This window comes from Myotis nattereri, assembly GCF_964212035.1.
Source record: "Myotis nattereri genome assembly, chromosome: 12".
Lineage (NCBI taxonomy): Eukaryota > Metazoa > Chordata > Mammalia > Chiroptera > Vespertilionidae > Myotis > Myotis nattereri.
This window is the reverse complement of record NC_138087.1, coordinates 67,361,559-67,389,247: the sequence shown is the minus strand read 5'-3', so window position 1 is coordinate 67,389,247 and position 27,689 is coordinate 67,361,559. Positions and strand designations below refer to the sequence as shown.

General features: G+C 59.0%; 1 protein-coding gene across 1 annotated transcript; it reads left to right on the top strand.

Annotated features, from left to right (window-relative positions):
* The first annotated feature begins 1,822 nt into the window (after positions 1-1,822).
* Positions 1,823-26,942, top strand: DAB2IP (DAB2 interacting protein). The gene is made up of 13 exons (XM_081103370.1): positions 1,823-1,969; positions 3,599-3,697; positions 4,619-5,173; positions 6,723-6,867; positions 6,953-7,097; positions 8,871-9,107; positions 10,848-11,049; positions 12,876-13,054; positions 14,797-15,685; positions 16,350-16,502; positions 18,424-18,617; positions 23,167-23,254; positions 24,028-26,942. Exons 1-13 carry the CDS (start codon positions 1,826-1,828, stop codon positions 24,193-24,195), a joined length of 3,198 nt encoding a protein of 1,065 aa, XP_080959496.1. The 5' UTR covers positions 1,823-1,825; the 3' UTR covers positions 24,196-26,942.
* The last annotated feature ends 747 nt before the right edge of the window (positions 26,943-27,689 follow it).

Here is a 27,689-nt window from a genome sequence, read left to right as displayed (position 1 = left end):
ATTGACTGGGCATAACAGACCCACCCAAGGCATTGGTCAGGAGTGTGACGGGGGAGCAGGTGGAGGGCTTGTCAAAGGCAGCAGCCTGTCGGCACCTAGCACTGGGTGACGTGTTCAGCCATAGCGCATGTGTGTGAACCACTGCCTCCCAGAGAGGGGGCGCTGGAAGAGCAGAGTCACCCCAGCTGGGATGCTGGTGGGCTGGGCCTCACGGAAAGTTCCACACGGGGGCCCTGTGGAGGTTCGGGTGTTTCTAACTTGATTTCAGTCTGCCTCACAGCCTCCCTGTGGTCTGTCCATTCCCTTGGAGCTTTCAGAAGCTCTGCCTGAGGACATCAATATGGCGCAAGTGACCTGAGCCCTGCCATGTGCCAGCTTCATGCTGGGCCTGGGGGAGCAGGTGCAGGGAGGCTGACTGCCTCTTGGGTTGGGCTGTGGGGTCCCCAAGGGCTGGGGTCCCAGTTCCAGCTCTCATTCCCATGCCTCGCCCAGCACAGGACTCCATGTCAGGGTAGGCTGCTGCCATGGTGACGTGGAGTTTGGGGGTGGAGGGTGGCCTCTGCCAGCCTGTGAGTCCCTGTGAGCAGGACCCGTCCGCTATTCTCTGGATTCCTGATTGCACACATAGTAGCCTCCGCCTCCCTTACTCTGGCTGGTCATGGAAGTAGGTTACAGGTGTGTGTCCGGCAGGGAAGTGTGTGGTGACCCTGCCAGGCCTCACTGACATGAGGGCAGGGAGAGATTGATGGATTGGAGGCTAGGAGCTGAGAGGGAGAGGGATTGGGAGATCTGCGTGAGCAAAGCCCACAGAGGGTTTTGTGCCAATGCCAGGGGTCTGGGCCGTGGACGTGAAGAGGGGCAAGGCCTGCTCAGCTTCCACGCCAGAGGTGGTCTTATCAGGCTTGGCTGGCTCTCCAGCTTTTCCTGTGCCCAGCCGTGGGAGGCAGCTCCCACGGGCACTGCTGTGTGCGGTGGCTCTGAAGAGGGACTTGCACAGCTCTGAGGCAGACTCCACTGGTGCAGGTGCCATCTGAGGCTCTTTCCATGGCCTGTGCTGAGAAACCGAGGCTCAGGGAAGGGTAGTGACTTGTCCAGGGCCACATAGCAGGCGAGAAGTGAGGCCAGATCTGTCAGCCAGTCCAGGTCCAGGCTCCACTTCGGCACCAGGTGGCATCCACTACCTCCGCTCGTTGTGTCTGTGTTGGGCCCACTGTCTCAGGCCTGGGCCCCCAAGGCCCGGCATGTGGACTGTCTGGATTTTGGCATTTTGAGCCTCACTGCCCTCATCTATAAAATGGGTACAGCAGAGGTCCCTGTGACTCTCCTGCCTCAAGTGGGGTGGCATATGAGAAAGGCTCTGTTGACAGTAACATTCTGGACAAATGGGTGACTGCTCTGGTCTTGGACGGGGACCAGGGCGGAGGGGGTGGGATGGGGTGGGGCAGTCCACCTGGGTGAGCTCAGCTCTTTTATGTGGGTCTCAGAGTCTGCTTGGGAGCCAGGCAGACCCTGCCCTGCACTCAGTGCTGACTTTCGGCTCCTGATTGGTTCATCCTCAGCCACTTGCTCCCTTAGAGGCTGAGCCAGTCACGCAGCATCCTGCAGTGGGCAAAGGGACCGGTACTGGGTCTCTGTGACTCCTGCACAGACGTACCCCTCCCCCAAGTCTGCCTTTAGAGGACAAGGACTTGGGGGTTGATCAAGGAGTGACTGCCTCCCACTGGGGGGTCTGGGCAGGCTTCCTGGAGGAGAGGGGACAGGGCAGGGGAGGGGAGTGACAGGCCCAGCCTGACACACCTGCTGCCCACCCCCCAGGTCCCATCTGATGCCCAGGGTGAAGGAGTCTCGCTCCCACGAGTCCCTGCTCAGCCCCAGCAGCGCGGTGGAGGCGCTGGACCTCAGCATGGAGGAGGAGGTGGTCATCAAGCCTGTGCACAGCAGCATCCTGGGCCAGGACTACTGCTTCGAGGTGGGTCCGCTGGGGGCAGGTAGGCTCTGGTCACATCTCCGAGCCAGGCCGGTCTCCAGACCCCTCCTAGAGTCCTCGGAGGCCTCAGCTTGGGGGCAGTGGCTGGAAACTGTCCATTGTTTTTGGCTCCTAAGAGACCAGGTAGAGCTTGGAGATGGGGGCTTCGTTCCTTCTCTGTGGGCTCCTTGGAGACAGACCAGCACTATTCTCCATGCTGGTGGGGGCAAGAGCTCCCGGCAGTAAAAGGGGGTAAAGGTCCATGTAGAATTGCTTAAGCTCCAGGGCCTGTGCCTGAAGCCTGCTCACCCTCCTTAGAAACCCCCTAAATGGTAGAGAGCACCCCCTTTTCTGGGCCAGTCTCCCCCTTCTATAAAGACATCAGAATCTTTTGTGCCCCAGCATTCGGTGACGCAAGGTTTAAGAGCAAGCAGAGGGCAGCAGCCCTACCTGGCAGGGCTGTACCTGGGGATCACCTGTCCAGTCTCACGGTAGACGGGGAATCTGAGGCCAGAGGGGCAAGATGTTAGAGGTCACACCACAAGCCTGAGGCCACGCCAGAACCGGGGTGATGAATGTCGTAGGTGTTCCTGGGAGTTCCTGACTGCTTCTCTCATCAATCAGATTCCCTGCCCACCTCACCCTCCACTCCCACCCACAAGGAGCTTACATAATTAGGGAGCTCTCTGATGGAGGGGTGAGCCTGGTAATGAAAGTCAGCCATTCGGGGACTCGTGGCAACCTCCTGGCAACCCAGCCCCAGGGAAAGAGTGGAATGTGCCTGGCATCTGTGCCACCCCTTGTGCCCATTGTTTCTGCATCAAGACTCCTGGTCCAGCTGGGCTCCATCTGGGCTCCGGCTTCTTTGCCTGGGACAGGCTGACGGTGCCGGGGGACTGGTCCACAGTGGGTGCTACGGCTTGTGCCGGCCCTTGAGTGGCTGGATAAGGAGTCTGGTTCCCTTCTGTCGAGCCCATAGGATGATGCTGGGGGCAGTGGAAGAGGAGGAGCTGCTTGGGCTGGGCTTCCTCCCCGGTGGGGATTGGAGGAGGAGCGAGAGTCCGATGGCGGGGGAGGGTACAGGTTCCAGGCAGGAGGACCCCAGGCCCAGCACACCTGGACAGCCCAGTTTTCATTTCTCCAGTCTGGCCCCTAAAAATGTTAAGTTTCTGTGACCATCGTTGTTACTGTCACTCGGCAAAAGATAACCGTCAGCAAGTGTCAGCTGAGGACGGAGGCGATCCTTGTGCCTACCCAGGGTGTGTCCTTGGTGCCCGTGGCTCCACTTAGAGAGGGAGCAGGTACCCCGTGCCTTCTCTCTTCCCATCCTCGGAGAGTGAGGTTAGAGTCAGAAAGATACTTTCCCGTGGACAAAGGATGCCGAGGAACGGGGAGAGGAGCCAGGGCCAGGAGCCAGATGGTCAGGGCTGGGCCACCCTGTCACCCACTTGGGACAGTGATCTCACGGCACCACCTGCCAATGGGAAATAGGCCATTCTGAGCCTCACTCTGCCCCCTCCCAAGGCAATGCTGCAGACCTGGTGGCTCAAGCCCCAGACCCCAGAGGTCTTCTGTCCTGCCCTGCCCCTCGCTGTGTTCCCCCCTGTGACACTGTCCTATTCGGCCCCACAGGTGACAACATCGTCAGGAAGCAAGTGCTTCTCCTGCCGGTCAGCAGCCGAGCGGGATAAGTGGATGGAGAACCTGCGGCGAGCAGTGCACCCCAACAAGGTAGGCTGCGTCCCCTCTCACCAAAGCCCGGGGATTGCGGTTAGACCCGGAGCAGCGCAGACTCTGACACCAGGGAGCACAGTGGGGTCTCTGGGGTGGGCTGGGTGGGGGCGGGGCAGCCTGTGGGGGTGGGGCCTGAGTGGGCAGTAGGGTTGGGCCCTGGAACAGGGGTTCGAGGTGGCCAAGCCGACTCAGGTGCTGTGGGCCTCTGTCCTCGAAGCTACACCACGGAGGCTGGGCCAGAGAACTGAGAATGGGCTGTTAGGGGGTTGGGTGCTGGTGGCCTTCTGCCTGGACCTCTTGTCTCTCCTCCCCTGGCCGATTCCTGGCCACCCCCCCAATTCCAGCTCAGACCTCTGTCCCATCCTCCAGTGAGCACCGCTGGCCCAGCCTGGCGCCCTGCTGTGTGTTCCCACTGCCCTGGGCTTCCCCCATCAGGTTCATGGGCCCCAACTCTAATCGCCTGCTTCTGTGTCTGCCCTCGTGGCTGACCGGGCCTGGGCTGAGCCTGGTCACCATGACATCACTGCGGAGGGGCCTTAGCAGTGGCCCCCTCTTAAGTGACTTACAGACCAGCAAACTAGAAGGCCTGATACGTAGCACAGTGGCCTGCGGTGCCAAGCGCTGTGCTAACCTCTTACTTGATCTCTCACCATTTGTTCCTATTTTATGGGAAAGGGAACTGAGTCTTAGATTAAGTCACCTGCCCAAGGTCAGTGAGCTCGTTTGAGGCAGAGCAGAGATCCAGCCTCGTGGCCACCAGACTCCAGAGTTGTCCCTCCCCCCGCCCCATCCTGTCAGTGCCTGGCCCGTCCCCACACCTTCCAGGGCTCTCCTGGATCAGAGCTCCCCCAGCTCTGGCCGGCCGGTGGGCAGGTGGCCGGCCCCTCAGTGACCACGGCTCACCTTGTGCACATGCAGGACAACAGCCGGCGTGTGGAGCACATCCTGAAGCTGTGGGTGATTGAGGCCAAGGACCTGCCGGCCAAGAAGAAGTACCTGTGCGAGCTGTGCCTGGACGATGTGCTCTACGCCCGCACCACGGGCAAGCTCAAGACGGACAACGTCTTCTGGGGCGAGCACTTTGAGTTCCACAACCTGCCGCCCCTGCGCACCGTCACCGTCCACCTGTACCGGGAGACCGACAAGAAGAAGAAGAAGGAGCGCAACAGCTACCTGGGCCTGGTGAGCCTGCCCGCCGCCTCGGTGGCCGGGCGGCAGTTCGTGGAAAAGTGGTACCCAGTGATGACGCCCAACCCCAAGGGCGGCAAGGGCCCCGGACCCATGATCCGCATCAAGGCGCGCTACCAGACCATCAGCATCCTGCCCATGGAGATGTACAAGGAGTTTGCCGAGCACATCACCAACCACTACCTGGGGCTCTGCGCAGCCCTCGAGCCCATCCTGAGTGCCAAGACCAAGGAGGAGATGGCGTCGGCCCTGGTGCACATCCTCCAGAGCACGGGCAAGGTGAAGGTGCGTGTGACACACGAGGTTACCTGCTGTTTCCTATGTCCAAGGCATGGATTTCAGCCCTATCGGGGGCACTGACCAGGTGGTCCCCTGAACCCAAGCGTGGTGTCGTGGAGTGAGGGGTTTCGTTCTTCTGCCCCCACCACTGCGGCAGATGTGGAGCTGAGGGACGGGATGGCAGCTTGTAGTGAGGAAGTAAGCAGTGACTTTTCAGTCTGTCGTGGACTCCAAGGGCTTCTCCCTGCCACCCCTTCTCCCCTCAGTGCAGCAGGAGGAACAGGCTCTGGGAAGCAGGAGGCCTGGGCCAGGTCTGGCCTGGGAGCTGTGGCCTTGGACAGGTCACTTTCCTGTTCTGTGCTGGCTCCCTCATTGGGTCCTCACTCTACAGAGCTCTTCCTCACCCGGCCTGGGCTGGGTACCCCTCCATGAGCCCAGGAAGACCCAGGTGGAGGAGCTGGGGTCCTGCCTCCATGTTCCGAGGAGATCCCAGAGGTCAGCTAAGGGTCAGGAAGGGCTCCTCAGATTATGTGGTCCCCAGAGGCAGCAGGAGCTACTTAAACATCCCCCCCCCCAACCCCCCCCCATCATCCCTCCTTTGGCCAGCAGGGCCTCCTGGGCCGCAAGTTCAGTTCTGTATTTGAGGGGCCATGTGTGTGATGTCAGAGAGGTTGCCAAAGTTGTGCGCACCAGAAACCCTGGCCCACGCTGGCCACCTTGTAGCCTCTTTGCTGGTGGCCCCTGCCCTGCCCTTCACCCTCCCCTGGGCCTCTGACTCCCTGCCTGTCCTCTTCCCTCCCCCAAGTCACGAGGCTGGCTGTGGGTGGGAGGAGGGTCTCTGGAGGAAGGGAGCTCCCATCTGGGCCGTGGCAGCAGGTTCACTCTCCAGCCTCCCTGCAGGCCCGGGGAGATGTGGGCCAGGCTGCCTCCTGGGGTCTGCCCATGACCCTGCCTGGGGGCCCAGCAGGCTCATCTACTTAACAGCTGCCCTCAGCAGTGAGGAACTGCTGCCCTGGGTTTGCCAGGTGGGCAGTGGTGCCACCACCTTCCCACCGAAGCTAAATTCCCTTCTCTCCCCAGCTGAGCACTGGCTCACTGCCCCCGAGGCAGCGGGCAGCCTCTGCCTCTCTCCTCCTCTGCCGCACCACGCAGAGCGAGCCATGTCTGGTGTGGGAGACTCATCAGAGTCATGGGTAGATGGTGGAGAGGGTGCCCGTCTGTCCTCTCTGGCATTGATGGTGATGGGGGGTGGGAGTTCCCTGGTCACCCAGGCCTGCTCAGGGCCAAGCAGGGATTTGAGTCCAGCTGGCCTGGCCATGGGGCAGGAAGCTCATGTCCCTGTGGCATGCTCTTGCCCAGGCCTGCCTTCCCCGGTCCCGAGACCCAGCTGTGATGTCACCAGGCGGCCCTGCCCTCCGGCAGCCCCCGAGGTGGACAGTGGAGCAGCCTTGGGAAGCAGGGGCTTCTGGCCGCTGCCCAGGCAGCAAGTGTGGAACCCGAGGGTCCTCCCTACTGGCTGGCCCAGGTCCTCCCTCCTCACTGCCTGCCTCCCCAGGACTTCCTGACTGACCTGATGATGTCAGAGGTGGACCGCTGCGGGGACAATGAGCACCTCATCTTCCGGGAGAACACGCTGGCCACCAAGGCCATCGAGGAGTACCTCAAGTTGGTGGGCCAGAAGTATCTGCAGGACGCGCTAGGTAGGGAGGGTTTGGGCCGGCGTGGGCAGACGGTGGGACATGCCCACCAGGTCCTCACCGCCCCTCTCTGCCCTCCCGGTCACAGGCGAGTTCATCAAAGCGCTGTATGAGTCGGACGAGAACTGCGAGGTGGACCCGAGCAAGTGCTCGGCCTCTGACCTCCCCGAGCACCAGGGCAACCTGAAGATGTGCTGTGAACTGGCCTTCTGCAAGATCATCAACTCCTACTGGTCAGTGCTGCCCCGCACCCCCTCCCTGGGCTCAGCGGCTCAGGCCTCCCCACCCATCGCGTGACCCGTGCTGTGTCAGTGCCTGCAGTGTGCCAGGTGCGGTGCGAGGCATGGTGTGCCGTCCTCATGCGTACGGCTCAGGGAGAGGCTGCTGCCTGTGCCTGACTTACAAACGAGAGCTGAGGCTCACCCCGGAGAGGGCAGGTGGACACGCCTTTGGCCTCACACAGCTTCAGAGAGGTGGCTCTGGGATGGGAACCCCTCTGCCTGACTCCGCAAGTCTTGGCCCTTTTTGGGTTCTCCGATGTGAGGGAGTGTTCCAGACCACGCAGGACACAGTGTGTGCCGCGTGGAGGGTTGGGAGCAGCGGCAGTCCACTGCACGTGTTCATTAGCGAGCGCCCCCTGTGCCTGGTGCTGTTGTAGGTGCTGAGGCTGCACAGGGAGCGAGACTGGCAAGGCCCAGCTCGGGCACCCCCCTGGGGTGGGTGGATGACTTAACCTGAGACCCCTCGTCTGTTGGTGCTCATGTCACAGGCTGGTGATTGGGCCTAGCTAGGGCTCGTGTGGTGCCTGGACTGTAGGGATGGAGAAGAAAGGATGGGGGTCTAAGGAGAACGTAGTTCTGCAGCCCCGAGAGAAGGAGCGGGGCGTGCGGACGGGCTGTTCAGAGAGGACCACAGTCGGGGCCAGGATTGGTGCGTGAGCCACGGCCTGCAGGGAGGGCACCTGCTTGCTCCCAGGTCGGTGTGGTGCCAGCTGACTGCAGGGTACACCCTTGCTAATGGTGAGGCAGGCGTAACTGTCCAGGGCGGGGACGTGCTGCCAGTGCCAAGCACGGGTTATTTTCACACTGCACGGCTGCTCAGACTTTCTCCCGTCACGGCACCAGCTCAGGACCTGCGTTCCCCTCCCCACCCCCAGCGATACTTGAGTCCTCTCTTTGGTCACACTTCTTCCCTTTCTCCTTTAAGGCTTATGCCTGGCTCCCTCTGTGGCCTGCCTAGGTCAGCTCACCCCTCTTGGGCATCCTCTGTCCCAGCCCTGATCCAATCAGAGTAAATCTGATGTAAATCTGCTTCCTGCACGTGCTGGGAGCACCAGGCTGGTAGAGCCCCAGCTCAGGGCTGGGCACACCAAAGGGCTCCGTGATTGCTCAGCAGAGAGGCCTGCTAGGCGAGGGGATGGTGAGAACCAGCGGAGCCAGTGCCCCCCCCTGCACCCCCCTTTGCTCCTGGGCTCACCTGGACCAGCCTGGCCCTTCAGGCTAGGTCACGTGACCCATGGCACTGAGGGGGCGGGGCAGTGACCTGGGAGCCTTGAACTCTGAGGGAACACACTTCCTGCCATGGGCCAGGCTGTTTTCACTCGGCCCTGCTATTCCCAGGGCAGTGGGTGTGGCACTCAGGGAAACATATCGTGGACAGTGATTTTCCATTTCCTCTTTCTGGTGTTTGTCAGACCCAGAGGCACCTCTCAGTTCTGGGTGCCATGGGTAGATGTCATCACTCAGTGCCTGGCCCTGCACCCCTTGCCCTTCCTGAGCACTCGCTCTGCCCGCCCTGTGCTGCCTCAGCTCCCCCAGCAGCCCTGTCCGGTGGGTGATGGATAGGGGGATGGATGATAGAATGGTGATGGGCAGCAGGGCCAGCTCATAGCTATCAGGGATGGAGCTCAGGATTCCATCAGACTCAGAACCAAGTCTCTGCTCTGCACCCACCTGTCCTGGCGCCCTGCCTGACCACCAGGCCCACTCTTGTCTATTCCTGCCCAGTGTCTTCCCACGGGAGCTGAAAGAGGTGTTTGCCTCGTGGCGGCAAGAGTGCAGCAGCCGCGGCCGGCCGGACATCAGCGAGCGGCTCATCAGCGCCTCCCTGTTTCTGCGCTTCCTCTGCCCGGCCATCATGTCACCCTCGCTCTTCAACCTGCTGCAGGAGTACCCCGATGACCGCACTGCCCGCACCCTCACCCTCATCGCCAAGGTTACCCAGAACCTGGCCAACTTCGCCAAGTGAGTGTTGTGTCCCTGACGGGCAGGAGCCCACGGGGGCAGGCCATGGGCGTGTCTTCCCAGGAGCTGGGCTGCGCAATGGGCCCTGCTTTTGTCCCCTCCACACCCCGTCCTCCCTCCCTACCAAAGGTACATGCCATTTTGGTATGTTTCCTTAATTTTCAGAGGTGAGAAGCCAAGATGTTTTTTCCTGCAGCATTTTCAAATGAACATTTAATCGTAAGGATTCTCCCATGTGCTTAACAGCCATAGCCTCATTTTGAAACGAATGACTAATATGCCCTCAGGGAGGAGGGCCCATATTTCCTAGCCCGGCCCCTGAGCCGGTCCGCGGGCTGTTTCACACTGTCCTTGTGTAATGCTGTCAAGGATGTCCTTGCTCGTCGAGCACGTCCGTGTTTGGACTATACCTTAGGGCAGTGATGGCGAACCTTTTGAGCTCGGCGTGTCAGCATTTTGAAAAACCCTAACTTAACTCTGGTGCCGTGTCACATATAGACATTTCTTGATATTTGCAACCATAGTGAAACAAAGACTTATGTTTTTGATATTTATTTTATATATTTAAATGCCATTTAACAAAGAAAAATCAACCAAAAAAATGAGTTCGCGTGTCACCTCTGACACGCGTGTCATAGGTTCGCCATCACTGCCTTAGAGCGCGGGGGCAGAAACGGGAGGGCTGGTCATCCAGTCGCCAGTTCCGGGCCCCTCTGTGCTGGGCTCGGAGTCACGCCTGGTCCCAGCCCTTCGACAGGGGAGGGCGACAGAGGTGCGTACAGTCTCTGAGGAGGGCCTTCAGCTTGCTGGGAGAGGAGACAGAGAGACTTCCTCAGACACGTGCCCCCCAGCTGAACGATGGGAGCAGAGGCAGGGCAGCTCCTGGGAGGGCCGTGTGCTATAGGGACAAGGCACCTGGCATTCCTGAATCTCCAAGTGACAGGCAGGGAGAAGTGGGAGATGAGACCCAGGAGGACGCAGGGACCTGAGGGCCAGGCGGGGCTTTAAGCATGGGGGCGGAGGGGTGGCCCTTGTCTGTTCTGGGTCCTAAAAAGGTCAGCTTGACAGCAGTGGGGAGGGGGTTGGAGGGAGTGGGACTGGCACCTGAGAGACCTCAGCAGAGCACAGCTGTGTTTCTGGCAAAAGGGAATTGGGGTTTGGAGAGGTGATGCAGGAGGCAGGGGCTGCAAGGTCAGTGGGCGATGAGAAGACAAAGTCAGCGGCCTTGCCGGGTGGGAGGGCGGAGGTGACGGGACAGGCTCTGGCTCGGCTCTCTGGCGGACCTGGGTTTCCACTTGGGACAGGGAGTCTGGGAGGAGGGCATGGGCTTGGGGTGACGGTGATGACTTCAGACTTGGCCAGGCTGGGTGCGAGGGAGATGCTACGGACACACGTCTGCAGGCTCAGCAGAGAGGCCTGGCCGAGCATAGATTGGGAATCATCTGCCCACCAGGCCTTGGAAACCTGGAGGGAGAGAGGAAGGAGATTGTGACCGGCAGTGAAAGGGGAATGAGGGCCACAGAACGTTCCAGGTCCTGTGAGAAGGGGTCCTCAGGGTCCCTGAGGAACAAGGGCCCTGAGTCATTAGCAGATCGGCTGGCTGGTGGATTAGTGGCCACAGTGGGTGAGGAGGGATGGGAGCTGAGGGCGGGTATCTCCGAGAAGGAGGGTTTCTGGGTGAGCATGGCTTTCAGGCCGTCCGCGGACCTGGGTCGCTCACCCTGCCTGCTCTCCCTCCAGGTTTGGCAGCAAAGAGGAGTACATGTCGTTCATGAACCAGTTCCTGGAGCACGAGTGGACCAACATGCAGCGCTTCCTGCTGGAGATCTCCAACCCGGAGACCATCTCCAACACTGCCGGCTTCGAGGGCTACATCGACCTGGGCCGCGAGCTGTCCAGCCTGCACGCGCTGCTCTGGGAGGCCGTCAGCCAGCTGGAGCAGGTGCCTATCCTGTCCCACGGGCAGGGTGCGGGCAGAGGGCTCTCCTGTGGGTGCAGATCAGTAGCCTGCCCCGGTGCTGGGCTCACACCTCCCACTCAGCCCCTGAGGCACACGCTGGGATCACTGGGGCCCGCTTCCCTGGTGGGGGTGCCGTGCTCGCTCGCCAGCACCTGCGGGCCGGGCGCCCGTCCTGGGTACTGGGGCTTTGGCTGTGTCTCTGCACACTCGGCGCTGAGTGGGCGGATTCCACGTATGAAGGTGTGTTTCCTACCCGTGAGAAATGTGATCAGATTGAGCTCTTTCTGTGAAAATGTCCTTGTTCTGGGTTTTAAGGGCACCATAAGAAAAAGACCAAGTATGCTCCGCTATACCTTCAAGCACCAGGCAGGAAGTTACAAACCTTCCCACAAACCTTCCCACAAACCTTCCCACAATTGCCCTTGGCCGTCAAGTCAGTTGAAATGGTTGTTGCCCAGAAACCCCTGAGATGGCTGCAGCCACCGGCGTGTGCTCTCTGCCACCCGGGGCTCCCCGCCCCGCCCCTAGCAGCTCTGCCCACAGTGGACAGGTTGTTGGCAGCAAGGGCCATACCTGCCACCGTCGACCTCCAGGATATTTGTTGCTTCCTGGGGCTCCGAGAGACCCCCTTACAAAAGCAGTTCCTGCTGCACCAGGGCTGGGAGGCTCCCGCTCCTGTTCTGTTTCCCGCAGGGGACCACGCAGGGCGCTCAGGGCTGCAGCCTCTGGATGTATCCGCGCGTGTTAGGTGCACACGCAAGCACAGAGCTCTTTTCCTGGTTGGAGTGTGCTAAAGGGAGAACGCAGGTGTGCACTGCAGTGTGTGTGTGTCTCACACTCTGTGTGGACGTCTGCTCCGCGGCTCACTGCCCCCTGTTGCCGGGCACTCGGGTTAGTCCAGCTTTTCACCACCAACAGATGCTGATGCAGTCGTTTCTGCTCAGCCTTGTCCACTGCCCTTTGGCTGCGAGAGACACAGAGGGGAATGGGAACCAAGGCCAGTCACCCCCGTGCCTCACTTCCTGCGCCCCCGTGCCGGCCCCGTGTCTGCACGTGGTCAGCAGCCATCACAGCTGGCGGTGCTGTAGCAGGCCTGAAACGGGCGCTCTGCCTCCCGAGGCTCTGCTCTGTTCACATTCTTTCTGTGCAAAGTCCTACCTGGAAGCCAGCGGCTAAGCAGGTGAAGGCAGGTCCCCTTCCCTCCGCTCGGCCCGCAGCCGGCATCCTTAGCACCGTCAGTCTTAACCATGGCAGTGAGGTGCTGCCTCTGCCTGGCCCTCCACTGTTAATCCCACCATGTGCCTGCCTCTGCCTGGACCATGTCCCCTGGGCCTCGGGTATCCATGAGTCAGGCCCCGCCCACCCTCTGGAGGAGGTGATGTGGGAGGGGCTGTCCCAGAAGCCTCTCAGACGGGGAGTTGTGGGTGCGAAAAGTTGTGGGTGGGAAAAGTTCTGAATTCCTCGTGCGTTTTTCTCCCCAGAGGCAAAGGTAGGATGAACTTGGGTCAAAGGCTAGGACTGGTTCAGCATTTCTCCTTGTGGGCCTCACACCTTCATCTCAGAAATATTTGGGAAGCTGGTAAATACGTAATTGGCACAGTCCTTGGCTCCTCCCCCGCCCCCCCCCCCCCCCCCACACACACACACTCCCCTGCCAACCTCCGACCCTCTGGATCTGACTGGTAGGAGAGAGGCCTGCGTTTCTGCCTGATGCCTCAGGAGTTTTAAACCGCTGTGGCTGCAGCTAGCTCACGTGGCCTCTCCAGGTGGCCCCAGCAGGTCACATCTGCCTCTTCGTGTGTCCACAGAGCATCGTATCCAAACTGGGGCCCCTGCCTCGAATCCTGAGGGACGTCCACACGGCACTGAGCACCCCGGGTAGTGGGCAGCTCCCAGGGACAAATGACCTGGCCTCCACGCCTGGCTCTGGCAGCAGCAGCATCTCGGCCGGGCTGCAGAAGATGGTGATCGAGAATGACCTCTCTGGGTAAGATCCCTGGTGTGCTGGGCGTTGTGGGGTGCACGTGCAAAGTGCACCCCACCTGCATGCAGTCTCAGCTGGGCAGGAGGAGGCCTGGAAATGTGTTGTGCAGGCCCTCAGTAGTGAGCCTCCATTTAGGAAAAATCCGGGAAGGCTGCCTGGATGAGGTGGTGCTGTAGTTTTGAGCATTTTCATTGATGGAAAAAGCATTCTGGGTAGAGGGACTAACACAAAGGCAACAATGTTCTGTCGAAGAACAATTTATTGGTCCCAAATACCTCCAGGTCGTCTAGGTGTGTTAAACATACCAGTTCTCCTGGTATTTGCTAGGCCCAGTCGGAATCTCCAAAAATGGTGTGCAGGATTGTGTGTTCAGCAGGAGTTTGGGTAACTACGCGGCTTTGAGGCTGGGAGCTCAGGCCTGACCTTCACTCTAAGCCCTCAGCCCTGGGGCAAAATGCACACTTGGTGGAGGCAGAGGGACATGTTCTCTAATATTGACATCAAAATGAGGCTATTCCTTTAAAACAGAGGCGTTTATTGACCCCTCTATGCCTCCGTCGTACACTCCCCTCCCTACCAGGGGCCGCCTTGGGCCAGCTGGTGAGGATGTGGCTGGGCCAGCAGAGTTGGGAGCAGGTCTCCCCTGAAGGTGGTGGCAGTGGCAGGCTTTTAAGTGGAGGAGGGTGTGGGGCACAGGACTGGAGGCCAGATGCCACCTCTCAGGTCCCTCTGAGTCTCGGGGTTCATTTATACAACCTGCCTAGTGAGGCAAGTCTTCATTCAGGCGGGCACACACCTTGGCTGAGAGATGGCCGGATGCATGGCTTTGAGGAGACCTGACCAGGTGGCTGCTGGTGTGGGTTTCTCCCAGCTCCACTGCCGCCTCGGCCACGTCTTCGCAGCCCACAAGGGCTGTCAAGTGGTCACAGCCTGCCCTGCCGAAGCCCACCAGTTGGCGCTTCCTCTCTCCGTTCCAGGCTAAGCCAACTCTTACTCCCCTTCCAAGTTCATGTCAAACCCTAAAGTCCTTGCTGCCTCCAGCCCCCTCAGAGCCCTTTTCACCCCCACGGCCTTCCCTCCCAAGCCTGGCTGGCCCCACTCCATTGTGCCGTCCTCCACGGGGCCACATTCGGGGAGGGCACAGCCTGCCACTGCAGGGCAGTCCCTCCGCGCGTGAGTCATGCCTGGAGGATCCTCCTCTGATTCCGTGTTTTTAGCAGGAGCGCCAGCCCCCGCCTGCCTGTCAGTCAGTCAGTCAGGGGGTGTGGCAGCAGGAGGCTGGGCAGGCGAGGCTTCAGCAGGCCCCCACCTTGGTTCTCAGGCTGATCAGGAACAAGAGGAAGAGGCAGAGAGAGCCCTAGTGGCTTTGACGTCGGCTTCCTCTGTGCAGGACCCTGGGGAGCAGAGAGCCACTGCGTTGTGGGATGGGGTTCAGCTAAGGAAAATTTCCAGAACGCCCTGGCACAGGTTCTGTGCAGGAGCGGCCACCTCGGCCAGCCAGTCCACGGTGGCTTCCACTGGGGTCGGCTGCCCAGGCTGTGGGTTTTGCATCTGGGCTCCAGGACTCTCCGATTCTTGCTGCCCCAGCACCTCCTCTCCCTGCCCCCGCCCCCTCCTCCCCCAGCCTTGGCTCCGGCCGCCAGGCCCGGCAGCTTGGCGGGGGCTCTCGGTTCGGACCCGCCTTGGCCGCACTCACAGTTCTTCTCTTCCCCCTTCTTTCCCTGTGTGTGCTTGTCTCCCTGCAGTCTGATAGATTTCACCCGGTTACCGTCTCCAACCCCCGAAAACAAGGACTTGTTTTTTGTCACAAGGTCCTCCGGGGTCCAGCCATCACCTGCCCGCAGCTCGAGTTACTCGGAAGCCAACGAGCCTGATCTTCAGATGGCCAACGGTGGCAAGAGCCTGTCCATGGTGGACCTCCAAGACGCCCGCACGCTGGATGGGGAGGCAGGCTCCCCAGCGGGCCCCGACGCTCTCACCACCGACGGGCAGATGCCTGCAGCTCAGCTGGTGGCTGGGTGGCCAGCCCGGGCAGCCCCCGTGAGCCTGGCAGGGCTGGCCACAGTGCGGCGGGCAGGCCAGACGCCGACCACACCGGGCACCTCCGAGGGAGCACCAGGCCGGCCCCAGCTGTTGGCACCGCTCTCTTTCCAGAACCCTGTGTACCAGATGGCGGCTGGCCTGCCACTGTCACCCCGCGGCCTTGGCGACTCCGGCTCCGAGGGCCACAGCTCGCTGAGCTCCCACAGCAACAGTGAGGAGCTGGCAGCCGCCGCCAAGCTGGGAAGTTTCAGCAGCGCTGCTGAGGAGCTCGGGCGGCGGCCGGGGGAGCTGGCACGGCGGCAGATGTCACTGACTGAAAAGGGCGGGCAGCCCACGGTGCCACGGCAGAACAGTGCCGGCCCCCAGCGTCGGATCGACCAGCCGCCGCCCCCGCCCCCACCGCCACCTCCTGCGCCCCGTGGCCGGACACCGCCCACCCTGCTGAGCACCCTGCAGTACCCTCGGCCCTCGAGCGGGACCCTGGCGTCGGCCTCACCCGACTGGGCTGGCCCCGGAGCCCGGCTGCGGCAGCAGTCCTCCTCCTCCAAGGGCGACAGCCCCGAGCTGAAGCCTCGAGCGGTGCACAAGCAGGTCAGTGTGCAGGTGGAGGGCAGGCGTGAGGGTGGTCCTCCCCGGGCCATGCTGCTCCTCCCGGTCATTTCATCTCCCCTCACCCAGCTGCCATCCCATGCTGATGATGCCACACTCAGCCCCAGCCCACCACATACACCTCTCCTCTCCCCCGGCCCTGCTGGCCTCTGCCTCAGTCCTGTGAACCAGGGACACTGCAGCCTCCAGGTCCCTCTGCCCCTTTCCCCTGAGACAGCTGGGGTCAGGGAGAGAGCAAGGGGTCAGACCATCTTCAGTTCTAAGCCTGTTGATGCCCTGCCCAGGGTCGGACTTGACCTGTGACCTGCTCGGAGCTGGTCTCCAGAGCTCAGCTGCCACGCATACTTCCTGTCACCCAGGGGCTGCACGCAGTACATGGAACTGTCCTGCTTTGGGTAGAGCGCCTGGTCTTCCCGGGCCAGCTCCCCCTCTCACCTGGGCGCTTGACCCTGCCCCAGGCTGTCGGCTGGGAGCTGGAGCCGCCTCGGTCAGGCGCTGTTGCCTCAGTAGGTGCCCGGTCAGCTGAAGGTCCCTTCCCTTCTCCCGTGCCTCTGAGCCACCTGTTCTCGTGGCTCACCGGGTGCTACTCCCGCCTCCCACCCTCCCCCTGCCGCCCGGCAGCCCTCACAGCTGTGTTTCATTGTAGGGCCCTTCACCTGTGAGCCCCAATGCCCTGGACCGCACAGCTGCTTGGCTCTTGACCATGAACGCACAGTTGTTAGAAGACGAGGGACTGGGCCCAGATCCCCCCCACAGGGATAGGCTAAGGAGTAAGGAGGAGCTCAGCCAAGCAGAAAAGGTAACGCTGGACCCTGTCAGTTCGGGACAGGGAGGGGCTGCATCCCTTGGCAGCTGACAGGATTCTCCCCCCGTGAGACCTGAGTGAGGGGGCATTGCTTGCTCCTGCAAATGGCCAGGCCCCTCTCAAGCTCTGGTTTCCTGTGCAGACAGCAGCCAGTGGGATCTGGAAGAGCAGCAGGAGGGTTTAGGTTAGACCTGAGGTTTCCCACACGGGCTGCGCGTGAGACTCAGCTGGGACTTGGGGGTTGAGGGTGCCAAAGAGGTGCATGGAGACCCTGAGGGAGCCTTGTGCATGTGGCGGGGGAGGCATGCGTCCCCGAGACAGCTGGGAGGGTGCCCCAGCCAGGCCCCCTCCACTCTGGGCTGTGCCTGCCCAAGGCCTGGCTCTTTCCCAGTCCCCTTCTCCTCCGGGGGAAAAAGTGGTTCTAAAATACCCACGTTCCGCCCACCACACACATCTGGCCCTTGGTGGGCAGTGGGGCGCCTCCCATTCTCCCAGTGGTGTGATGGCTGCTCTGGATCCATGGCTGGTTCGAGGCCAGAGCCCAGGTCTACCCGTGCGAGGCCCCCAGGCAGCAGTCACTCCCCCTCTCTCAGCCCCAGGAAAGCCCGTGGCAGCCTCAGGCAGGGCCGTGGAGTCAGGCGGCAGCTCCCTCTCTGGCCTAGGGCGAGGTCCATGTCCATGCTGCATGCCGCCCCCTCCCCGTGGCCCACCGCATCCACCTGCTTTCTCCATAATTACGTGCGGGGGACATGGGGCACCGTGCTCCGAGAGCCACTGCTTGGCTGGGGAGCAAGGAGGGCCAGCCTCTCCCCAGGCTCGCTGCGTGGACCTGGGGCCAGGCTCCGTGCCTTTCTGAGGCTCAGACTTCCATGTGTGAATTGCAAGGATGGCCGGAACGCTCCTCGGGCCAGGCTGGAGTGCCCCCTTCCTCCTTGTCCCTTGGCTGAATGAGCTGCTGCTTCTCTCACCCACTTTGCTACTAACCTTCGCAGGCAAATCCAGGCCTTTGTTCCTTGAGCTCCCTGGGGACCTGGTCCTGCCTCTGGCAGGCCCTCCCCTCACTCCTCTGGCCCGCTGAGCAGGGGTGGGCAGAAGATCTGGGGTGGAGCCAGGCTCCCCTGGGGTCAAGCTTTGCTTCAGGGATTACATTGGAGGTGGATCTCTGGCTTTGCTGCCCTCTGACCTCGGGACAGTCCTTGGCTGTTGAGAGAGTTGGGCTCCTCTTGCCAGACTCAAGCAGAGGCTCTTCCTGCCTCCCCCAGCCTGTGTTCTCACGGCACCTTGGCCCCAGCCCCCGACTCCGGCATCAGCCTGCTTTGCCCTCTGTCCAGCCCGCACAGCCTCCTAGCTTGCTGCTTCTCTTGCTGCCTTCCCATCCTTGACTCCCCCAAAGGCTGAGCGTGCTGCACCGAGTCAGATCCAGAAAGCCAGGCCACCTTGCCCTTAACATCCCCTTCCCCTTCCCCCCACCCCCTCACTTTCTCCCACCACACCTGGCTTTAGGGTCAGATAGAGGCTGGGAGGCTGGATCTTACCCCACTGGCCACGCTACTCATGTGACTCGGTCACTTGCCTTCAGAGCCTCAGTTTCCCCTCCTACAGAGCCCCCATCTCACAGGGAACTGTCAAATCTCCTTAACCGTTGTTTGCTATAAAAAGCTAAAGATCTTAATTAAATTTACTTCTGAGTCTTCATCCTGTTCACAGCTGTAAGGTCAGACAAGGGGGGTGGGAGTTTGGGGTGGAGAGAGCCCCGGGTGGGGGCATCTCCTCACAGTGGGAAGTGAGCTGGGGTGGGGACAGTCCCCGGGGTAGTCCGACCTGGATTCCCTCCCTCCCTGGGCGCCTGCTTGGGCTCACGCGGCTGTGCTCTCTGTCCTGGGTGCTGTGCTGTGGCGCGCTGCCCTCCTGGCAGGACCTGGCAGTGCTGCAGGACAAGTTACGAATCTCCACCAAAAAGCTGGAGGAGTATGAGACCCTGTTCAAGTGCCAGGAGGAGACGACGCAGAAGCTGGTGCTGGAGTACCAGGCGCGGCTGGAGGAGGGTGAGGAGCGGCTGCGGCGGCAGCAGGAGGACAAGGACATCCAGATGAAGGGCATCATCAGCAGGTGAGGAGTCCTGTTCCTGCTCTGGGTCCAGTCCTGGCCCCACACAGCCCTCAGGAGGCTCCGGGGAGGGGCTGACCAGCTGCAGGGTGAGTGGAGTGTGGAGACAGGAAGGCAGGAAGTGTCCCAGGCGGTGGGGACTGTGGCACAGGCCTGGAAGTAGAAGGTAGCCTGGAGTGTGGGAGCCCCACAGGGTACAGTGTGTGCTGACGGTAGAATGCAAGCCAGGCCTGGCGGAAGTGAGGTCAGCCGAGGCCAGCTCTGGGAGGACCTGTGGGCCCTGTATGGAGTCCCACTTCCTTGGTGAGCACTCGGGAGTGCAGAAGCCAGATTGGAGGTGCCAAGACAGACAATGAGGACCCAGTTCAGGGCAGGAAAAATAGGAATGAATGTCAGTTACTTTCTGTGGCTGAAGGTGGGAGGTGAGAGGGAGGAAGGAGACAGAATAATCCCCAGACTTTTCTACCAAGAGCATCTGGGTGTGTCGTTGTGCTAATTACTGAGATGGGGAACTTTGAAAGAGCAGCAGTTCAGGTGGGGAGAGAGGGGGATGGTGATGACACCAGTGTTGGATGTGTTGGATTTTAAGGTGCCTATGGGTCATACAGGAAGATTTCGGGGGAGAGGGGATGGCTGTTAATTCTGACTCATCTTTATTGATGGTTTATATCAGATTCTGTGTTGATTCCCTCCCTCTTTCTCTCTCTCCCCCCCCCCCCCCCTACTCCTGAGTAGGGTGGGAGCACCTTTGTGTCTGTGGGCAGGGAGTGCAAAGTGTAGCATCCAGGCCAACCCACAGAGTCCCAGTCCTGGAGTTGACTTTCTTATGACAGTAATACCAGGTACAAGAGCCTGTCATCTGGACACATTTCACAGGAGTGCAGTAGCCAGGATGTTCCCCAGCACACTGGGCTTCTTGCTAAATTTATTCACTACAAAACCCTTCCCAAATCCCTCCTATTTAGACGACCTGTTTTTCTGCTCCTAATTATTGTTTCATTTACCTCTGGGTTTGTTCATTGGAAAATGGTTAGCGTGAGCAGAGGGCCTGTAACCAGGGTCACTAGAAACCCACTGTCCACTTGACTGCCAGCTCTGCTCTTTGCTCTCTCCACATGTGTGGTCACAAAAATGGAAGCACTTTCCACCTAACCACCTCCTCTTTGTGTCTGTTCGCTCAGAGGTGCATGCTTTCCTGAATTCAGTGGCTTATTTAACACATTTATCTCTACTAACCAATCCTGGCATATTTCCTCCCTAATGTAAATGTCAGTTAGGTTGATCGTGTTGTTCAAGTCTTCTGTATCCTTATTAGCTTTTCCGCTTGTTCTGTCAATTACTGGGAAAAGGATGTTGAATTTTCTAATCATAATTATGGATTTGTCTATTTCTCCTTTTATTTCTGTTGGTTTTTGCTTTACGTACACTGAAACACTATTCCTAGATGTATACATATTTAGGATTGTTATGTACTTTGATGAACTGACCTCTGTATTATAAAGTCATCCTCCTTAGCTCTCATAATATTCCTTGCTCTGAAATCATCTTTGATATTAATAAGGCTGCCAGAACTTAATTGTAATTATAGGATTAGCCTGGTATATCCCTTTCAATCCTTATACTTTTAACCCATCTTTGTGTTTCTATATAAAGTGAATTACTCTTACATCTTACTGTTGATTCTTGCTTTTTATTTGATAGTTTCTGCCTTTTAATTGAAGTGTTTAGACCATTTACATTTAATGTAATTGTCAATATAATTATGTTTAAACCTATTATCTTGCTACTTGTTTTCTATTTGGACTGTTTTATTCCCTTTTTCTGGCCCTCTTTTGTATTTTTTATGATTCCATTTTATCTCCTATTGGTTTATTAGCTAATCTCTTTGTGGTTGCTTTAAAACAGGAGTTAGAAATTTTCTGTTAAGGGGCAGGTGATAAATGTCTTCAGCTTTGCAGGCCATTTGGTGTCAGTTGCAACTATTCAACTCTGCTGTTACAGCATAACTGTTTGTGTGGTGTGGCTGTTTACAAACACAGGCAGTAGGCCTGCTTTAACCTTCAGGATATACCAGGCTAATACTGGCTGTAATAATGGGCACTCTGTCATTATCTTCGTTCCTCTGTATTTAGCATACCTTTTTCCTCTGGCTGTTTTTAAGATTTACTTATCACTGATTAGTGAGGTTTTCTTCATGTTTCTTGGGTTTGTTGAGCTTTTGGATCTGTGGGTATATAGTCATGCCTCCTCAGTTTGCTTTCTGGGACTCCCATTGCACATATGTTGGGCTGCTTTATATTGCCTCACCTCCCACTGATTCTATGTTGTTTCCATTCTTCTGTCTTTTAGATCATTTCTATTGCTCTGTCTTCAAGTTCTCTAATCATTTCTTCTTCGGTGTCTAATCTGCTAAGTAATTCTATTCAGTATTTTTTTTTTTATCAGCTATTATACTTTTGCCTCTAGACTTTGGTTTTAATCCCATATACTTCTCTTTACGCTCATGCTTTTCTATATTTTCTTGAACACGTGCAATATATTTATAATAGTTGTTTTAATGTCCTTGCCTCCCGATTCTATCCCCTGACATTTCTGAGTCTGTTTTTACTGATTAGTTTTCTTCCTTCCTGGTTATGGGTTGTGTTTTTCTCCTTCTCTGCATTTTTGGTTGGATGCCAGACATTGTGAATTTTACGTACGTGCTGGATGTTTTCTGTTCCTTTAAATATTTTGGGCTTTGTCCTGGGACACAATGAGGTTATCTGGAATCACTTTCGGTTCTGTTGAGGCTCACATTTACACTTGTTGGGCGGGTCCTGGACAGCCTTCAATCGAGGCCCAATCTGGCAGTTTCTTTCTGGGGATCCCACTGGAGGCCTCCTGCGTTAACAACATCTTTCCACAGTGCTCGGAAGGAACGTGCAGGATTCCTGGAGTGGTTTTGTGAACTTTGCAGTGGTTCTTGTCCCCGCCTGGCTTTTCTCACAGGCATGCAGACCAGCCCTCAGCCAAAGACCTAAGGGGACCCCTCAGGAGACAGTGGGCCCTCTCTCTGCATCTTCCTCCTGTCTGCACTGTCCTGTGAATCCCAGCGCCCCATCTCCTGCCCTCCCTGGGTCTCCTCCATCCTGAGGTCGCTCCCTCCTTTTGTTTGGCCTGGACACTCCAGGCACTGGACGGGGCTCACGCTGCATGTTCCTTTCTTGTAGGGATCACTGGACTGTGCTGCCAGTTATTTAGTATCTGGAAAACTTTGTTTTATATGTATTTTATTTTGTTTTATATGTATTTAGTATCTGGAAAACTTTGTTTTATTTGGTTTTATAGTTTTTTAGTTATTTTTTATGGCAGGAGAATAAATCTAGTCCCTGTTATTCCACCATAGCTGGAAACAGAAGTCTCCCCCCAGTCTAATTTCCCTTCTAATGATGCCATCTACTGCCTTTCTTCTGCCTCCCGCCACCCCCTCTGGTAGGCTTTGTTCCATGACTGCCTTCCTGTGACAGGAACCCCCCACGTGGCCCCACACTCCTTTCTCGTGACTAGTGCTCCCGACCCATTGACTTCTCATGACAGCCCTGTGTGGTGCCTGCCCAGCTCTGTTGACCTCCCTGTGCACCTACTGTGCATGAGCTGAGTGCTCACCTAGGGGACGGGAGCTGCTGCTGGGCTGGGGAGGAAGCCGTGGGAGTGTATGAGCTCATCTGAGGAGTGTTTGTAGAGCGAGAAGAACGGAGAGGAAGCAGAGCCCTGACATCCTAGGGGCAGCCAGGACATGGCATCTGCCAGCAGTGTCCTGGGAGCTGGCAGGGAGACCCAGAGAGTGTGGGCTTCAGAAGCCAAAGGAAGGGAGTTGGGAGGTAGGAGTGATGGGGAGTGATTGACAGTTGTGGGAGAGACCAGCAGGACGAAGCCGGGAAGGGTCTCAGGAAAGGAGCAGCTGGTGACAGACCCACATCTGCCTTAGCTCTGAGCCTCTGCAGATGGCATTCCTCCCGCCTTCTCTGCTTGTTTCCCACCCGCAGACCTTGTCCTTCAGATGTCCAGTTCCGTGTGTGCACCCCCTTCCCGCTCTGTCCCATGGCCCTGAGCTGCCCGTGCAGGGCGTAGCTACTGTCTGTCCATGTCTCTGCGGCCTTATGAGTGCCTTGAGGGGAAGGACCACACTTCATTCATCTCACTGCCACATGTGCCCGGCACAGCCCCATGAGTGCAGAGGGAGGAGAGAGCTCTGGAGTCCTCCAGGGTCTCTGTCTCCCACCCAGACCACGTTCCCACGACCTTATAACACCTGCCACACTCTGGAGGATGGGGAGGACTGATCACCCACGCCCACCCCCTGGAAGAACATCAGGAAAGGGGCAGCCCCAGGGGCTTCTGGGGAATTGGAAGTGGAATTGGGGGAAAGTCTAGGAAGGAATAGGTCCAGCCCACATTGTGGCCAGGGGCCAGCCGGAGGCCCTCTGTCCCAGGCACATGTCTCCTCGGCCACAGGCCCACACCCACCTCATCTGCTCCCTCACGTGCCGACTGTCCTTACCTCTGGCCACAGGTTGATGTCAGTGGAGGAGGAGCTGAAGAAGGACCACGCAGAGATGCAAGCAGCTGTAGACTCCAAACAGAAGATCATCGATGCCCAGGTGGGGGGCTCTGGCCCTTTGGTCGGCCACAGGTGGTAAAGGACCTAGGATAAGGGGGGTGACTTTGGCTTCTCCATATCCTTAGTCATACCCCACTGCAAAAGCTGCAGAGGAATAGGAGAACAGATCCTTGCCCTGGGAAGTCAGACTTGAGGGTCTCAGTGGACCACAGCTCACTAGGACAGGTTGTGAAAGGGTAGGGCAACTCCTCCCCCACTGGGGCAACATGGTAGGTATTGCCTTTCACCAGGGGTGCTAACCAAAGAGTGGATCTATTGGGAGGCGACTGGGGAAGTCTGGAGGTGGCACAGGGAGTGGGAGGGGCTCCGTTCAGAGCTGTGACTTTCCAACTGCACTGAGAGGAGAGACATGTTAGAGGTTTTTGGCTTCCTTCCCCCAGGCCTGTTCCCTTTTCCTCTCAAGCGCCCAGAAATAGGGCCAGTCCTTGCAGACTGTAAACTGCACACAGGACCAGGAGCTGTGAGCTCTGCATGTCACGCATAGGCACAGGGCACCGGGCCTTGGGCGGCTGATGGGTGACACTAGAGCTGCTCTGTTGAGGATGAGAGGCAGGCGATGTGGTCGGCGTTAGAAAGGCAGACTCCAGGAGGTCGTGGCCCATGACGGCAAGGCCACCCTGCCCCACTCGCCCACTGCTCCACGGGCCTCTCCTCCAGGCCACATCCCTCCCCCCCAGCATTCCTACCGGCGCACACAGCCCCAAGGAGATGCTTCCCCTCCGTGACCCCATCTCACGCCCTCTTTGTCCACAGGAGAAGCGCATCGCCTCCCTGGACGCCGCCAACGCCCGCCTCATGAGCGCCCTGACACAGCTGAAAGAGAGGTACAGCATGCAGGCCCGTAACGGCATCTCCCCCACCAACCCCACCAAATTGCAGATTACCGAGAACGGCGAGTTCAGAAACAGCAGCAATTGCTAACCTGCCCGAGGAGAGGGAGGACTGTGGTGGCCCAGGGCCGGGCCTCGGCCTGGGGAGGAGCACCCCACAGTTGCAGCCCCAGCGCGGGGGGTGAGAGGCCGAGGCTCGTCTCCCGTGCCCTCCGTCCACGGTCCCGGAGGCGGCCACAGAGGGAGCCGAGAGAGACTGACGCAGCGGGAGCCCCTCTCTCTTCTGCCCAAGAAGCGTGTTGGGTTCAGGCGAAGAGACTGCACGCGGGGAGTGGGACAGTCTGGCAGGAGCGGGGGCGGCCAGAATCTGTCTCTGTTGGTTATTGAATTTGGTGTGTGTCACCTTTCCTTCTTGACCTGGCCAAGTGCATGTACCCCTCGTGCTCCCCAAGGAGGGAGCTGCCCGGAGGGGCGGGGGGGTTAAAGAGATGGGACCCAGGCTCCCTGGCAGCCAGGCCCCTCCCTGTGGGCCCTGCCCTGCAGTTTCAGGAGCTGACAAGTGGGGGGAGAGGGGGGTTGGGGAGGATGGAGCTGCCTGAGGTCCGTGTCCCCTGCCCGGCTCTGAGCACCTGCCACTGCATGCAGCCTGTCGGGGACCCTGCTGTGAGGAACCGAGGATCACCCAGACCTGTCCCCACATTCCCGCCGCCTCCTTCCTCCCTCCCTCATTCTGCCAAAAAGACCCAGGGAGGCTCCGTCTGTCCTCTGGACCCTCGCACCTGTGGGCCTTTGCCCCACATCAGAGCCTCCGCCCGGGCCAGTGTCTGGGGCTCCCAAAGCCAAAGACCTGGACAGCGTTGGCCCAGCAGCACTGCTTGCCCTCCTGTGGCCCTGCAGGGAGTGGCCGCTGGGGCCCACCCTGAGAGAAGGGCTGAGCTCTAGGGTGAAGAATTCTAATGCCCACACCCTGGGCAGGCGGATAACTGTGGTTTCTTTTCCTTTCGCAGTATGCATTAGAAACAAAAGCCCGCTCGCTCGCTGGAACACAGGGGCCTTTTAAATTGAGCGTGCGCACTGCATGGGAAATAGCGGCCCTGGAGGATGTTAGACTTGCTCCCTCTCCAAGACAGCAGCGGCCTGCACCCGGCCCGTGTGCGGCCGCCGCCTCCTCACCCTTCCCGGGGGCCCCCAGCCAAGGACCAGGCGCCGCAGACAGGGAAGGGGCACACCCCACAGCTGGGCCGGTTTTCCTCAGCTCCAGGCTGTTCTGTAGCTTGTCAGCCTGCGCCCCCACGTGCGGGACATAGGTGGGCAGGAGTGTGGGTCTCTCTGGGCCCCTCCCTGTTCCCAGCCCAGCCCTGGATACAAAAGTTGGGCCTTTGCCCCGCAGCAGAGACGGGCTGAGCCAGGGCCAGCCCTCAGCCTCAGCCTCAGGAAGCGAGGAGACCCTTGGAAAGAGCGCCGAGCCCTTCCTGCCCCAGGGGCTGGAGACGCGGTGCCAGGGCTGGGGTTGCCACAGAGCCCACCAGGAGGGCGAGAGGGGGAGGGGTGGCCCAGACCACACTGAACCCCGTCCTGGGCCTGGACCATGCTCAGGGAATGGGCGCTAAGACGAAACCTGCAGTACAGTCAGGCCAGGGACACGCTGGTGGGCGAGGGCAGCCCCCCAGGGTCACAGACCTCAGGAGGGAAGGCCGTGGGGTCTCACAGGCGGGGCCTGGCCCCGGTGATGTCCTCTGGTTCCGTTTCGTCCGCCCAGTGAGCCCCCCCAACCCCCCCACCTGACTCTCCGCCCACCAATGCCTCCTAGAGCGACCTCGGACTGAGCGCCTCTTAGCAATACGGGGGAGGTCCCAGGGCCCGCAGCAGGCGCAGGAGGCCAGCGCGGTGGCCGGTGCTGGCGGCCTTGGCTGGGCTGTGAGCTCTCAGGCCAAAACCTTACTTACCTAGTGCAAAAACTGTAAACGTGTACAGACTCCAGATTTTTATCTGAATTGCAAGTCTGACCATTTTTGTAAATGTTCTTGGTGTTTGACTGTAATGTAACTATTTCACCTAACGGTTGTACATAGTCCTCTAGTCCTGGTGCTGCCAAGGGCTGCCCGGGACCGCTGCTCCCCGATGGTTTGTATTTTATATTTTAGAGAACAGTATTGGGCAGGAGGAAGACGTTTGGGATTTGGGTGCTGGGGTCTCCCCCGTGCCCGTGGCATTAATTTGTTTGCTTTGCAGTGTGCTGTGTGGGTGGGGGTGATGGGCACATGCGCCCTGGCTGGGCCACACAGAACCCGCGTTGTGGTGCTGGACGGCCTGCAGACAGAGCGCCCGCAGGGCGGGGGTGAGGGAGGACCACGGTCCCAGCCCAGACCCTACGGGAGACCTTCTCCTCTCCTTTGCCAACACAGAGGCGCCTATTTGGTGAACTTTTATGTTTAGGGTGAAGGAAACTGCCAAACTTCCTATAAGTGAAGACTTTTTCCAACTGCCCGATAAGGGGGTGGGGAACCGAGGCCAGAGCTCTCCCCTCCCCCACAGAGCATCTGCCGGATGCACCTCTCCCTCCCACCCGTCTGTCTGCGGAAGGCAGACTGTCCAGGGAAACAGCCCCTCTCTTTTCTACACTCGCCCCCCCAAGCCGCCCGGCTCCCCACCTCCCTGCCCCCCTTTTGTAAGTATGTGAAAAGGACAAAACTGCAAACGTGGAGTCTCGGCCGGAGCCTCTCCAGCTGTGACTTTTAACTATGTAATAATGTACAGAGAAAGTTGTTGGTGTTCTAAGACTGTGTGGCTGTGCAATTTCTGTACATTTGCAATTAGAAATATTAAAGATTTATTTAGCTATTTTAAGCCTGGCTCGCCTCTCCATTCAGCTGTGTCTTGGGAGATTTTGTGGGGGTGACCCTTGGGTCATGGGCTGATGTTGCCCCCCTGTGCCAGCACTTGGTTCACCTGGTGGCACTGCACACAGGGAAGGCCCCTCAAGCCGATGGCAGTGGTGGTCTCAGCTCCCTGAGTGAGCCGGTGTCCCCTCCTCCAGGCAGTGGAGCAGGTGGGCTGTAAGCTCCCCCATGGCTCAGCCAGCTTGGAAGTGAGGTCTTTGCTGGTCCCAGGGTCTCCTGGGAGAAGGGCCCACACTTGCCCTGCAACAGACACCAGCTCCTGCCCAGCTCTGCTTCAGATGCTGTCCCACCTGCTGAAGTCTGCCTCCAGGAGGGGACAGGCCCATCAAGGGGAAGAGGTTGGCCTAGGTCAAGCAAGTCATGGCAAAGTTGGACGGAACCCAACCTTCCGATGTCTGGAAGGTTCCAACTCATAAGGCTCTCCCAAGCCCCCCACCTGCAAGACCGAACCCAAGGCGTCCACTGTGAACAAACGGGCCCCCAAACCCCTTCAGCTGCACCTGTGCACAGCAGGCCTTGCAGCCCTGGGTCCCACTGAGCAGGTCCCAGGCATCACGCAACAACCACTAAGGGTCCGTGCATCCCCTTTGCACATATGGGGAGACTGGCTCAGAGGGGGCAAGTCCAGGCCCAGCCCCTGCCCACCTCAGCCTGGCACACAAGGGCCAAGGTTCTGCAGGGGCAG